The following is a 15,988-nucleotide window of genomic DNA, read 5'->3' as shown; positions in this document are numbered from 1 at the left end:
TGGCGGCTGAAAAGAACTCTGTGAGCCCCAGACCTTAGTCAGCAATCCTGAGCCTGATCTCACATTACCAATCAGGTTAAGAATTTAATTTCTGTTCTGGATTGGATTTACCAGATTTTATCAGTCAAAGCCATAAGAGATGATTATATTTTCAATTAACAAATTGCTAATTTCGATAAAGATGCAAAGACTGTATAGGTGTTTTGAATGTTTTTGAATATTAGCTTACTATTTTATTTAACCCTCTATACCCCAGAACAACCTGTGAGCGCCCGTCCTGTAAGTTAATAATTACCAGCGGGCATGTTTTTTTTCAGGTGCTGCAGTAATCATTATCGCATCAACATACTTAAATCATTCTTCCGTGTCCACAGAAGTGATTCACTGATGACCTGGAAGTGGAAATGACTTATGTTCACATTTGAACTTTTGAAGCTGTCTATGTTTGAACTATATTAAGATGGAGGGGCCTCAGAGACGAGAAGTGTTTTCTGTGGAGACTGTTGCCGAGATGGCTTCAGAAATTCATTCTGATGAAGAAAGCGATCCCAAATTATTCTCGTCTGCCTCAGACATGGATTTAGATGTGCTACAAGAGTTTAGAAAAGTGAAATATCACTGCTATACCAAACTGTACAATGTGCTGTTTATAAGTAATTGAATCATATGCTTTATCTTTTCATTATAGTGTTCACCAGCATTTCTCAAACTGGGGGTCCCTCTCAAAAAGAGGTCACAGACTGTTGTAGGAGGGTCACATGCTCACAAAAAATAGCGCCAATCAAAAAAACATTTTAAAATGTTTTTTTTGTGTTTTACACTCTTTCTCAATTTGCCACAATCCTTGGACAATGTTCTGATTATTGCCACAATCACTGGCAAATTCAGTTTGGTTGCAAGTACTTCCAGCTGCCAGGACTCCATCTTGCTCTCTGCGAAAGGTGAGACACAATTTTTTCAGATAATAACATGTGTTTCTTAAATGTCTACAAACACCTGATGAAGAGACTTTGAAAGTTAAGAAACAGGCGTTATTTACATATCAGAGGAGTTTACAAGTAGATGGTGTCACAGGAAATTTGTAGACCATGAAAAAAGTAGATATCGACTTTACTGCGCATGCACAGATTTTTGACATTAAAGGGAGGGTTCACAGTGCCAGTTGGCATTTTCTATCTGTGAACTAATCGTTGAACACCCTGTATACCGTATGTGTTTGTGGCTGATCGCAGTCTTTGTTTTAAACTTGTTACCATACAATTGTAATATATAACAAACTGTTTTAAATTTTACATTTTTTATCATTTAATCATAAAAATCATTTAATCATCACTTTATCTTACCACCCTGTTTACAAAGTTACATTACTAAACACCAGGAACTGTAAATTTTTTTATTTTCCCTGTTACAAATATTAAAATGTAACCCTCTTTAAAAATCTGTATATATTTCTCAAATGTATCTTACATGGACCAATTAGCGTCCAGAGTACTTTTGGATAGCAACTGTTTTCGGTTATCTGTTTAAATAAATCCCATGGACCCACAAAGTTTCGAGAACAAAAAAGGAGACAGCTGCTAACAGATCTACTAAATACTTGTTCATAATTTGTTCTGTAAGTTCGATATTCATAGACTCTTAAGACTCTTAAGTATGTGATTTAGAACAGCTTAAATTTACGTTTCTATAAATTCCTTTGTGGATATTATTTCAAATTATTGTTTTCTGGGTAATATAACAAGGTTTTACCCATCTAGCTGACTTTATTTTCTGTAACTAACGGGGTCGTATTTTTAGTAGAACTGTTAATGTAGGCTTGAAACAGGACATTGACATTACAGTTAAAAGCCTGCTTTCAGACCACTACAAAAGGACTTTTGTCTGCTTAAAACCTGGAAAATAATAACGCTAGCATTCTTCACCGGCTTGGAGAGGATTTCAGCATTGTTCCAGTTAATTCATTGGTTTTCTACAAGGATCTAAGCCTGATGTATTTTTGTGTTTCTGTGACTGGCTGGGAACGGAGCTACTTTGGAGCATGGAGCTGTGAAGTGATCGGCTGCTGTTTAACTGGCTCCAGAGAGAGGATCAGAAGGGATCGCTTGCCAGGGGTTCGCATGAGTTAACAGGGTTTTTGAAGTGATTTTTTCATATTGAGTTAAATTTAGTTCATTAAGTCCCTGTTGAACTGTAAATACATTAAATACGGATTGAATAAATAACTATTTAGTTTAGCTTGATGCCCGCCGAGGCAACTTTATAAAAAGACTTTCACTTTTATTTTTTGGTATTACTGTTAAAGTAATTTCATTAAGTTCTCTTGGGAACTTTGTTTAAACGCAAAGGAGGCAGAAGAGGACTTTTGTTTTTTTGATCGGGACATTCATTTTGTTTTGTTTTCTTGAAAATTTCAAATGGAATCAGCCTCATGCTGAATTAACGAGGGCTGCTAATTTTTCTGTAGATATTTGTTTGTTGACATAGAAGGATTCCCCCTCAGTCAGAATCAACTTTGGAATCAATGGATCAGAGAGATTTAACCCCCAAAATACCCCAGTTACTTATTAAATTTGTGTTACATTTGCTGTATGCAAATAAGAAGCTGAAATGCGCTATATGTGCCATGTTTGCCCACTGTTTTCATATCAAAATACGGGATAAATACCCATGGATGACATAGAGACGTTCCCCCTCTGTAATAATCAACTTTGAAATAAGTGGCCCAAAGTGAATTCACCCTTGAAATACCTCAGTTACTTGGGTATAATACACATGGGGGACATAGAGAGTTTCCCCCTCTGTGAGAATTAATAACTGCCTGGTTAATTTGGTGATGTTTTATTTTTGCGAAAGAAAAAGTAAACTGTCCAATGAGAGCTTTTAATTCATATTTTTGAATAGTAAAATAAAAGAAAGGGTTTTATTTTTGAAGCTCCACAATTGTGTGTTTTGCTTTATTAATAGTACTGTTTAGTCACTGCTAATATACTATTGTGTGGGTTTAATATAATTGTATTGTTTTCTATTTGTTTATCATTGAATTGGGGGGTTGCACTGTATTTTTTCCTGGGTAACTGCATATAGTGGCACCTTTGTGGCACCTTTGTTTAAGTGTGTTGACATCATCCAGGTGGAGGCTTCACGCAAAACAACAACTTTCATTTAATATAAAATAGGGGATTTTCAGCCAGTTCACCATTCAGCCACAGAGGACCAGGGTCATTTTGTTTAACGTCAACTTGCATTCATTCCAGTGTTAATTCCCATTAATTTACATCAGGCACCCAACAAACACTTTAATCCTAGGTATTGTTTGTCTGTACTCTGCAGGCAGAGGGGTCAGGGTGGGGTTACAAAAATAAAATGAATTCATGCATTAATTTGTATATGTGACATGCATTTATAGTGCAATTTATTTTTTATGTGCAATTACATTTGTTAAAACGTGCTATCTTTTTATAAAACAGAAATGTGTATGACCCCTTTTTAATACAGTTGTAATGTAGTCTACTGTATCAATATTTAAACCGTATTAATTATTCTCGTTATATGTATTACACGTGTATGACAATCAAATTAGCTTATTATCTTGGATTTAAAACAAATGTGTGTGCAAAAGGAATACATTAACATTTAATCTGCAGCACTACCCTGCTGAATTATTATTTACTGAACCCTAATCAGAAAAAGTTAGTGCATCTCTTATAAACACTTAATGCAAACTTAATGCTGCAGATTGAAGCAAAAATTAAGTGTTTGTCGAGGAAACTATATAACTATATAAAACTATAACTCAATTTTTTTTTTAAATTATATTTATTTTGTGCTAAAAACAAACACTGAACGGTACAATCGATCTCCTAAAGATAAAAAATAAATTAAACATTAATTTACTTGACACCTAGATATATAAGATGACACATTGATGGCAAAATTTAATCTTACAGAACAACCATCTTGAAGCAGACACACACAAGTGACACAAAATGACAAGCTTGTTGTTGATTTAAACACTTCCACCTCTGTGGGTCTAATATTATGCCATGGTTTCATTTGTAATCAGGTTATTTATTTTACAGTTGAGGTGTTTAGTCAAAATAAAAGTGCATTTTATGTTAGCTAAAAGATATATATTTTAAAATGTATTCCTAAAACCCGTTGCTACTGTCTAGCACCGAAAATCCCCTTTCTATAAATAGGATCTCATGGGTTTAGATGAGTTAGGAACCAAACCATCTTTGGAAACGAATGTTATGATTATTTCAGTATGGCCCACATGAGCCAGAGAACATCCAATGTATTAATAGCAGCCGTAATCGTAGTCGTAGTTGGTAATAATAGTATTAGTCACAGTCGTTTCAAATTCCTTCCCTTCTGGGGAAATAGTGGATTTCATATACGCTATCTAGTTAACCACAGCAATGACGTGTAGTTGAATAAATTCAGATAAAAGCTGGTGATTTATCTTTTTTCAAAGCTTACGGTTTACTGGTATTTACAGCAGAAAAGCAGAACTGTACACATTTTTTGGAAGTGCTCATTTTATAGAAATTCAAAACTGTCATGGAGAAGGCTTGTTTTAAATGTAATTTCATTATTATTATTTTTTTTAATAGATAATGTTTTAAAGTTTACTGGGATATATATTAAACTTATGTCACATAACTATTCTGTTAAAATGGCTTCACTTTAACTAGTTAGATTTTATTTTATACATGAAGGTTCTGAAATGTTAATGTGTGTCTTTAAACCAATTTCATACAACAACAGATAAGATATATTTAGTTTCTTGGCACAGCAAAAGAAAATATTTTAGTAGTGATGGTTTATTATTTTACAACCCTGTACAATTTTCCTTGTCATAAATAGTTTCGAGGTTTGTTTCCGAAAGCTTCAGGTGCTATTCGTTACAGGGTTAGCAAGATCTTTTATTTCACCAGAAAGTTACAAATAATCCCTGAGAAAAATAACTGCAGTTATCTTTCGCAAGAAATAGTGGAAAATTGCAGCTTGAGTGAACATTAGTGATTTGTATGGTATCAGCATTTTCCATAGGTTGCTTTGAATACAATATATAAACAGTAAAAAGCAGCTTTTTACAATTTTTTTTGACATAATTTCGCATTCTGGGGTGGTACATGAGAAAAATAAATACTAGTCTTGCCTCAGGTATGCCTTTAATGATTAAAATAAGGATCTTTCCAAGGTCACGGGATTAAAGGCAATGTTTTTTGCCAGTCATATTGTGTGTGTTTTTCATCATTCTGAAATGTGGCTATTAGTTTGGTGGTAGCACTGAAGAATGTCACATAAGTGACTGAAAGGTCTGTTTTTTCCTTAGCACTTACACACAATGTAAATATGTGTGCTTCAGCAATCAAATAACGAGTAAGTCTTGGATATGATTTTTTAACTACTGGTGTGCGTGTCCACCTCAACTTTTTTGGTTTCAAATTTAGCATTCAGTATTCACTGGTAGCAATTCTGTCATTTTTCAGAATTTTCCACTCACCTGGACCTTTGTGATGTGGTGGCGGCAAAAGCGTGTTTAACCTTGTGGTTATGTTTCTATTTATTTAAGAGATCTTCTTGCTTCATACAGTCTCGCGCCAATCAGACACATACAGCAAATCAGCAAGCTGTATCAGTTTGATTGATGGAAACAATCCTCTCAGGAAGTAATTCCCGCCCACGGATAGGTGTGTCCTAATTAAAATCCTAATTAAAAAATAAAAAAAAGTTACCAGTACTTTTAATCTTACATGTTTTACGTTTTTTAAGAGGTGTATAAAAACAAGCATTTCACAAACCATGTTCGCTTTCAAGTAGGAGGTACCTGAAGTGAAGAACAGTTTTTCATGGTAAAAAAATCACACGTGTTCTTGTGCAGAGAGTACAGCATGAATTCAAGCAAAAACAAACAGTATTAAAAAAGGTATGTTTGTTGTTGCTATAGACCAGTGGTTTTCAACCACTGTGTCTTTTGGTTTTCATTCCAACTGAGTTCTCAATTACTTAAAACTAAACCCTAATTTAACTTATAATTAGCTTAATTAGAAATGTTTAATTGTTTTCAGCTCTTAAAAAGTTGCAGATTTCAAGTTATTTATAACATTTTATAGTTAAGTTGAAATCTCCAACGGTTTAAGAACTGACAGGATTAAAAAGTCCTAATTAAGCTAATTATTAGTTCAATTAAAGGTTGAAAACCACTGCTTTAGACCACGCTTGGCGGCATGTGAAAAAAATGTTGAAAGCGCATTTTTGTTTGAATTCGTGTAGACTGTAAATACACAGGTATGTCTGGGTTCGCTTTTGTGTTCCAATTTTATTTACTGTGAAATACAGTCTAAAAGTTTGCTGGATTTATTTATTTATTGATTTATTTTAGCAATTTAATGTATAGTATTCTGCTTATAGATTTATTGTATATAAAATTGCCATTAAAAAAGAATGCTAGTTATTTCACGTTTCTGCCATTCAGATCTTTATGAAATAAGAAAATAAAACAAGGTTTGTATGGCTTTTTTAAACTTCATAATTAAGGCGCTAGAACTAAATTTATGTAATTGTTCATGTTTTGGTCACAGTTGAGCTGCAGATTTTGAAGAGCTCGCCATGATTTATGTAGGACCTTAATTATTTTCAGTATTAACTTATGAATTGTGTTTCGGTGGGAACAAAATAGCACCGAGGAAGCTTAGCTCCTACAATCTTCAAACGCTCCCGCCGCCACTACATTACAAAACAGCCACCCTATTTAGCATAGATGGCGCTTTTCCGGTTTCTTGGCAATTTGGTTGCTACCTAAAGGCAATTCAATTTTTAATAGTGCTAAGTGAAACGTATTTAAATAATTAGACTAAAATGATGCAAATTCGTAAATGCCCATGCAAGGCATTTCAAATGATAAAGTGCCTGGACATCAAAGACTTCCACAGATTATAAATCAGATTTTTATTTTTTTCAGAAACATTTTTTTTTTTTTTATTAGAAACACACAGACAAAACATTCGTCTACTTGACTAATGAATTTTGAATTTATTTTTCTTTCCTTTAGTATTTACTTCACCAGAAAATGGAACAGAACACTTTCACACTGAACAAAAGAAGCAGGAAGACTCCCCCGTAAGACCTCAGAGTTCTGTGATTCAGCTTCATGCAGCAAAGTGGTTTCATTTCCCTGATGAAGATCCTAATTAGATAGCTGTCATTTTCATTTACCAAACTACAGGAACAACTGCCTTACTTGTTAAGGGGGCATGGGTACCTTGTATGTCTGTAGAGAAGTCATGTTAAAAATAAAAAGACCAAATTCTTTAAAGATCAGCTTGGTAATTTTAAGGGTTATGATTATTGAGGGCACAGTGGTGCTAAAAGCTTCTGGAACAGGAACTGCAAATGATACAACATGAATCTGAACAAGAAGAATACATTGGTTAAGATACAAATGCCCATACAACTGTGATACTAAGTTGCTCCTTGTTTTGGCAGTGTTTTTGACCTTCAGCTCTGTCAAAAATGATTATGAACTGCAGGAAAGCTATTTATCTCCGCTCAGACTTTATGTTCCTCTGTCTTCTCTGGAGTCTAACAGTGAGCCTGTATCAGTTGCGTGCCAACAGTAGCTTAGCCAGCATTGGCTGTGCTCCAGAAATGTCAAAAAGTATCAAAAAAAGTTCAGCAATAATTGGTGAATATTAAATTCAACTCAGCTTTATATAAAACTAATATTCCTTGTAATTTCCTCCATTTACATCCAGTTATTGCTTTGGCCAGAATTTCTGTATAGTTAAAAATCACTTGCAAAGTTATTAAAACATGTCATCTTAGTGGAAGTACAGAGTTTATTAATGCAGTGCATCATTAACATTGTGTAACATTCTCTCTTTCAGGCAAAACGACAACAACATAAGGATTTATTACAGCAGAACACCTATGTTGCCTTGTTCAAATTTGTACCGCAGGACAACAAAGACTTAGAAATGAGGTCAGTCCAGATGTCCCAATAAATACTATGTAATGACAAGGTCCTAGACTACAATCTCTCATACTCAGGCAGCAAAAAGAAAAAAACAGGTTGTCGTTTAACCAGAATAAAAACACAAGGCTATAACGGAGATCTGACAATTTTTATTCTAACCTGACACAAAAGAGGCAGTTTGTGTTCTTATTTCCTAATCGTAGGCTTATCTTGGCTGACCAGCTTCCATGGAACATAATACGTTTTTGTGTGACAAATGAATGTCTGATTTAAGGTACACTATCAAACAGTCCAATAATACAGGCCACTGCACATTTGGAAAACCTGCTCTAGCCACACGAGTCAGTGCTTATCCAAAGTCTCAAAAGCAACGCTGAGAGAATTGGGTTTGTCCTGAGCATTATAGCCATGCTGGCATGCCTCATTGGCTTTGAACATATATAAATAATTGAGACAGCAGTCATTTGACCTTGTGCTCATTAAGTTGTTCCCGCATACTCGCAATGAAAAGTTTTTGTAACTTTTTTTTTCGCTTTCAAATATATATATATATATATTTTTTTTTACAACACAGTGTGAATCCCAGCTTCTATGATGATACCCATACAACTCAGAGCAACATTGCATGAATGCATATGTGGAGATGTGACCGTGATAAGCTATGGTGCTTGCATATTTCCTCTTATTATCGTTGACAACATTAACACTAGGCTTGCTAGTTGTCTGCAAAACCCCTAAAAAGCATCCCTGATTAAAACTGATCCCCTAATCTTTGTGATAAATACATGATTATTATTTGCTTTATTTTAACTTTAATCAGTATGCTGGGTTTTATTTTCAACAACTTAGCTTTGGAAAATCCTGGTACATTTGTATTTCCTGTGAAATAAAAACAAGAGTGAGGGATACTGCAGGAGGTGGTTTACCATGTGGACTGACATAGGGATTAGCACCAGAATGAAGGAAGCCTAGACTTTATTTTGCTACAGTGTGCTGTATCTGCATATCCCTAAATAACAAAAAAGATATTCAGCATAGGGATAAGGTTTTTAATGCTAACATGATGCTAAAATCATTTTATTAAAAATAAATAAATAAATAACAAAATTGCATCATTTTTTTTTCCTTCAGACTCTTAATTTCACTTTTTTCCATTTTTTCTGCTAAACAGTTTATGTGCTTCCTAAATTTCAAGTAATAGGACCACACATCTTACACCTGATGATCCTTCTGCTTCCTTATGTCGGCCCAATAACCAGTAAAATTAATTATGTATCAAACGTGCAGTTTTACTATAGGATAAGCTTCATCAGAGGCAAAGTGGGGGACAAAATCAAAAAGACAATTCTTTTATGATGGATTTACAGTTGCAAAGTTCAATCTGAAGAGTTGGAGTGTGAGGAACTTTCAGATATACCATTGCAACCAAATTAAACTATAGGGTAAATCGGGCAGCCAATTTTCTATAACCTCAATGTGCAACAACAGGGGTGCTATATAGACCCCCACCTTGTCAAACACACAGATAGACCCAAGCCCATTTCTATATAAAGAGCTGATTCAATAATTCCCAGGTAGCGCAAGGTGCCTGGGAGTGGTGTGGAATGCTAGCACTTGATATGCTGAATTTCAAATAAATTGCTCCAGGAAGAACGGAGTTGAGTGGGTTGTAACAATCAATTACACTATGTAACACAATTTGTGTTCCTGGGTAGTAAGTGTTATTTCCTAATTGCTTATGCCTCAAAAGTATAGAAAATGGCTATTATTCCCCACAAACTTTGCTTTTGTGACCAGGACAGTGATATTTCAAAATATCACTATTTCCAATGGGAAAACGAGCAAATGTGTGTCTTTTCGTTCACATAAAGTCAGAAAAAAACAACATATGAATCCAAATTAACATGTATTTATACTAAAGTAATACAAAAATAAATACAAAAGATTTAGAAGCGAGTAGTTTTTCGAGATTTACGATTATACTGTATTTATGACCCGCTTCCAACTTGGACCCGCTATTACGGGACCCAACCCGAACCCGCAATTCGCTGCATCACCGTCTTCTTTCCCGCGACCCAACCCGCTTTAATAAGATTGCAACCCTACCCGGACCCGCAAGTTTTTTGTCCTTTACCTACTGCCTGCGCCAACTGACTCTCTCACACTCTTACATTCAGACATACATACCTCTACCGTTCTCCACAGATTGAGTTTATACAATAGGCTATGCAGTGTGGTAGCTTTTTCTAGTGCTCTGCATATATTTTAATATTGTTATATTAACTCTAGTTGCTTTACTATAAAATACCTATCTATTCCTTTCATGCCACCAGTTGAAATGGAACTACACCTGTGCTTTCGCAGAGATGTTCTAGTTTTGTGAACTATTATCCACTACATGATATAAACCCTGTGCTATCTTTTGTTTCACTTCGTTCACAAACATTTTTAATATCACCAAGCAGACATGATAAAAGGATCTTGTGATGTATCAAACAAGTGAGAACAACACTGCTTACTTAGTCAGCTGACTCCTCCCTAATCACCTCCTGATTCAGTGCAGGAAATACTGGTACATTAACTTTCTAATACATTATTTGGGAAAGGGTTACAGACGAGTACACTGAAAGAACAGAAAACATTTTTGGTGATAAATATATGTATGAAAATACTGACTGCACCTGTCAGTAACTGAAATAAACTCCTTAGCAATGTTAGTCAAGTTCAGTTCAACAAGAAGCATCATGAGAAGCTTCTCTAAGCTGTTGATATTGGCAAGCTGAGGAACAAGAGTGAATGGAATTCAGAGAGCAAAAGATCCGATGATGAGACAGCCTTAAACACCTCAATTGCTGCCAAAGAAAAAAATGCAGAAATGTAGTTCTAGTGCCTTATTAATTAAGGTAATTTAAAAAAACATTTATTTCACAGTAAATAAAGTTGGAACACAAAAGCAAGCTTACCAGTGTATTTACAGTTCACACCACAAGCATACATTTCAAACAAAAACGCGCTCGTTAAATTTCAGATACTGCCAAACATACTTTTTTTTTTAAACTGTTGCAGACTTTTGTTTTTGCGATTTTGCTTTTCAATGATTTGGTTACAATTGAGCTGCAATTTTTGAAGATCTCGACATGATTTAGGTAAGGCCTTAATTATTTTCAATATTAACTCACAAATTGTGTTTAGATGGGAACACTAAAAATAGCATTGAGGAAACTTCACCCCCCCCAATTGTAAAAAAAAATCTTCTGCTGCCAGTGCTCTATACTAACATTTTACAATTTATAATATTAGGTACAATAAATTACACACTAGACACATTGACATTCTGCATTTAAATATTGAAGGAGGAAATGTCACTCCCACGGAACACATTGCATTAGCATTTTGATGCATTACCTAATGCCTCATCTAAAGATACAATAACAGCTTTAAATGGAAACTAGAAACCATGGTCGGTGCAGGCTGATGCTGAAATGTTTTTACTCATTAGCCCTGATGAGTGACATCTGTGACTTTCTATTTCAGGAATCTCTGTCACGCAAAGGCCAGCTTCCACCAGGACTGTAATCTAAAACAGTTTTACATTACAAATGTGCCTTGTCTAGTGTATTCAAACCAAATTGTCTTTGAATTAAATAGTGTGTTTCCTTCAATTACAGACCAGGGGACAGAATTATTCTACTAGATGACTCTAATGAAGACTGGTGGAAGGTAAGAGATAGAAGTTCTTTTAGGTAATTGATTTGTTTTATAGTTAAAAAATGGGATATTTGTGTCTTATTCAAGTCCCGTATTCTTATTCACTTGTATTGAAAGAGTTCTGTAGTGTTGGTAAGAGCAAGCGACTGCTTAATACAGGAGACTGTAAATACATACTGCATTTCCTTTATAGGTAAATCAATTAGTCTTGGTTCAAATGTTTTAAGAATTGTATATACTGTACATACATGAAGTTGGCATTTTATGATGTGAAATATAGTCTTATCTTCTTCCAATCTCTATAGGGTACAATTGAAGACCGGGTTGGATATTTCCCAGTAAACTTTGCACACCAGGTGAAGGCAGGCGAGAAAGTTTATAGATGCACAAGAACTTTCATCGGCTGCAAAGAACAAGGCCAGATAATACTGAAAGAGGGCCAGGTGTGTACATTGACATGCTTACAGGATATACTGGAGTAGGACACAAGTGCAAATAACACAGTTAATAGAGTCACCATGTGCAGCCAGGGCACAACTGATTTGATTGAGTCTGCAAGGTGTTTAAATTGCTGTAGACCACGTGAATTAACATGCCCTCCATGCAGTAGTGCCTTTACTAAATGAACGACCTGGTATCCCTTAGCCCTTGATTTTTGTGATCTCCAGAAAAGTTAAGTACGCCAGTGCAAGCAGAACATCTAAAAATATTGCTAATGCTGTGAGAGATAAACATCAAAAGACTTTAGTTTGCAGTAGAACGAGATCAGAGTACAAGTATCAAAGTCTAAATTCAACAAAAGAATAAATCACTGTGTAGGAGTGTGGCAAAGTGCCCGCCCCTGTGTGTATTTTGTGTTGTGTGTTAATGTTGGTGTATAGTCATTGGTACACGGGATATAATCGGGATATATAATATATATCTGTGTAACACGAGTGTTTAAAATGTATATTTGTATTTATGCACGAGGATTGCACAACACTTCACTTGCAAGTAAAAAGTAATAATATGTGAGCACGGGGAATTGCACTTTATTAATTCACATGCAGTTGTACCGCAACTCCAATTGAATGATTGATTAGCAGTTGAGTCTCGGTACAGCTGCATAAAAGCAGCATGTTTTTACATGAGTTCGTTGAATGGAGAACGGGATTGGAGACGGAGGTAATAACGTAACGTAAATAAGTAAATATCTGCTCACCGTGTTTTGTAAAGTCAGTTTTATTTGTCTCTTTTGTTTTGGCGAATGTGCCGTGTCCTGTGTGTTTTTTATTTATTACAACCGTTTATTTTCTGTCTGTTCTGCTCACTCATTACATGCTGAGCGAAGCCATTCGCTCAGCTCCACCAAACTCCACCTCTCTTTTTGTTTATTTCCTGTTTCTGGTCTGACATCACCCACTCTGGCCGTCTTTGTGACGAGGAGTTACAGGGCTACTGGATGGGTTACTTTGAGTGGTTCCAGATTAAATTGAAAAGAATCTCAGCATTTGAAGAGCTGTGATCCTGGGGGGGGGTGGGGTATCTGCAGTTTCACCACAACAAATTGAAACAGTTTTTTTCAAGTCATTACTAAGCAAGCCATTAGTAATTACACATTTAAAAGTAAGCCTGGAAAGGGTGCAGTAACTACAGCAGGCATAATGAATTACAGTATATGCATATTTTGTATCAAGTCATGTGATGGTGGGCTTTGTGATGTTGAGCATTGTGTAGAATCGTTAGACGACCCGTCATTTACTTGTTTCTCTTTTGTTCCACTGCTCATTGGTTTCTTTGCTCAGTTCTTTGCTGTATTGTTGAACACAGAAGTGCTGATACAACAAACATGCTCATTTTGTTACTAGTACTAATACTAGAGTAGGTATTGTAGTGACATAAAAATAACAATTTATTTTAAAATATACAGTCTATTACACGTTTTTATAATTAGAAACAGAAGTGTAAACATACAGAACCCATTGCAGTGTTCTGTAAGCTATATTTTGACCCCAGTTATAATCTGGCAGCATTTAAATGTGGAGGGTGACATCAGGAGTGATATTAAGTAGGTTTTACTGTAGTTTCCACCTCTTGTAGTATCACCCACTCTTTTATTAAGCAGAGACCCGTTCTCCAAAGAGAAAATTGAGTGACATCCATGGGTCAGAAGTTGTGACATCCTGTGGCAACAATGGCTTGTGGGTGGCGTCAGACCAGGAAGTGAATGGATCCACACACATACAGTACTGCGAGTGAAGCTCTGCTGTGTGTGTTTATATCAAATAAAAGGTTTAAACACAAAACAAAACACTGATACAAAGTAAATGGCATGATGACTAAAAGAAACAGGCAAAACAAACACTTAACAAATCCCAAAACAGGTATCAGTTGTTTGCTTTCCTTATATTACTTTCTCACGTTCTCTCCTCTGCACACCCAGCCCTGAATGAGAGATTTGTGCCTGTTTTATGCAGCTGTGCCAGGACTCGATTGCTAATTAGTCATTCAATTGAGTCCAGGCACAATCTGCATTATTTGTGAAACACCCATGCCCCAATACAAATATACATTTTAAATCACCTGTGCTACATAGCCCAAACATAAAATACGCACAGGGGTGAGGGTACCCCGCCACACATCCTTTCTGACATCACTGTACACTCCCTACCTGCACTCATGACTAAGTAACAAGACTTGTTAATAAACAGGCAGTTCTCATTGAGAATGATTTCACACATTTCTCCTGGCTGGTAAGGGCTAGGGTCATGTTGAAGCATATACCAACTGTGCCCATCGTGTTAGCTGTAAGACTCATCTCAGGCACACTACAGTTTTAAAACGGTGAAAATTTTGAGGCTTCCCATTAATGCGATTCACTTTGCCCCTAAAATTATTTCTAAAAGCTTAGGGTATATAAAGTAGAGTAGATTCACTGGTAGTTTATTATTAGGTCGCTGCTTCATTAGTGTGTTAACATATAGCCCTTGAGCTAGAAACAATGATCACTACTACTAACTGGCCCCAACTGATTTCTTTAGTGCTATTTTTTCCTTAATGTTTCAGATTTGCGTGGCCAACAAGGAAGAAACCAATGGCTTTGTCAAAGTGTCCAGTGGGAAGAAGAAGGGATTTGTGCCCTTTGATGTCTTAGAAAACATTTGATGTGATGAAGCAGATCCTTGTGCCGAAGGAATCATTGCCCTCATTCACACTGTGTCGGCAGTTCTACTGCAGACAAAAAGAATATCGAGGAACATAAAAAAAGGCAACCAAAAGACATTGCTTGTAAAATCCTCTGAACAAAGACAAAATCTGAAAAATAAGATGGACTTTCAAAACCTCCACTTATTAGTGGTGGCTACTGTATTGTACTGTGCTGTACTGCATCATTTAGGAATGGTTTACTTATTTCTTAACTATCAATATCAGAAAGCCAAGCACAGATGAATGTGTGTCCAAAGTCTGGCCATGCCTTGTTTATAGCTAGTTCCTTACCTGTGTAGAAACTTACCTGTGTGTGAGAATATAAACAAAGTGTGTCTCCCTTGGCTGTCTACATTGTATGAAGCTTTACAGTTCTTAGGCAGCTCCTGACACCCCCTATATTTAAAACACCCTCTGTCTGGGCATTTTTGTAAGGTATAGCACTGTTTTAAATGTGAGTTGTTGAGGTCTTGCCTAAAACGGAATGCATTTCTGCAACTTGGTGTTTTTGTGTAGAGCAATTTGATATAGAAGTTATGAAATACATAACTAATTAGGTTAAAAAGATTGGAAATAAGGAGATGGGTCTCTGCAAAAAGACTTGTACCGTAAATGTTTAAAAATCATTTTTTTGATCGGCACATGTTTAGATTTAAAGGATTATAAGCGCTATAGCTTCATGGCCTTGGAGCTTGAAGAAAGCAAATAAAATGCAAGACAAGAAAAAAATTATTTAGTATGGTGTGTTTTAGAAATTAATAATAATAATAATAATAATAAATAATAATAATAATAATAATAATAATAATAATAATAGACTTATATTTGGGAACCCTAATCTGCAGAGCATATCTAAATATACCAAATGTACAGTAAATATTTGTTTTCTGATTTACACCAGAAATGGTGACAGAACCTGGCTTACTCTGCATTTCTAAAACAACATTTTATCCGAATATTATCTGAGTTAGTGTGTCAGCTGTATAACTGGTGTTGAGTTATCTGTAATGTGCTGAATTTACAAAACTGCAAAATCCTAATTCACAATTCTCTATAATACATTTAGGATCACATTGTGGTCTGCATTGCATTTAACAATGAAATATGTTC

At 35.5% G+C, this 15,988-nt stretch overlaps 1 protein-coding gene across 2 annotated transcripts in view; it reads left to right on the top strand.

The window, feature by feature from the left end:
• The window catches only part of LOC121314710 (SH3 and cysteine-rich domain-containing protein-like), a 51,908-nt gene extending 36,298 nt beyond the window's left edge, over window positions 1-15,610 (top strand). For both annotated transcript variants that reach the window (XM_041248271.1, XM_041248270.1), the window contains exons 7-11: window positions 7,061-7,128; window positions 7,896-7,990; window positions 11,653-11,704; window positions 11,998-12,135; window positions 14,738-15,610. In XM_041248271.1, coding sequence (XP_041104205.1) covers window positions 7,061-7,128; window positions 7,896-7,990; window positions 11,653-11,704; window positions 11,998-12,135; window positions 14,738-14,836 — 452 coding nt within the window. In that variant the 3' untranslated portion in view covers window positions 14,837-15,610. The remainder of the gene's footprint in view (window positions 1-7,060; window positions 7,129-7,895; window positions 7,991-11,652; window positions 11,705-11,997; window positions 12,136-14,737) is intronic.
• The last annotated feature ends 378 nt before the right edge of the window (window positions 15,611-15,988 follow it).

This window comes from Polyodon spathula, chromosome 4 (genome assembly GCF_017654505.1).
Source record: "Polyodon spathula isolate WHYD16114869_AA chromosome 4, ASM1765450v1, whole genome shotgun sequence".
Lineage (NCBI taxonomy): Eukaryota > Metazoa > Chordata > Actinopteri > Acipenseriformes > Polyodontidae > Polyodon > Polyodon spathula.
This window is presented reverse-complemented; position numbering and strand designations above follow the sequence as displayed.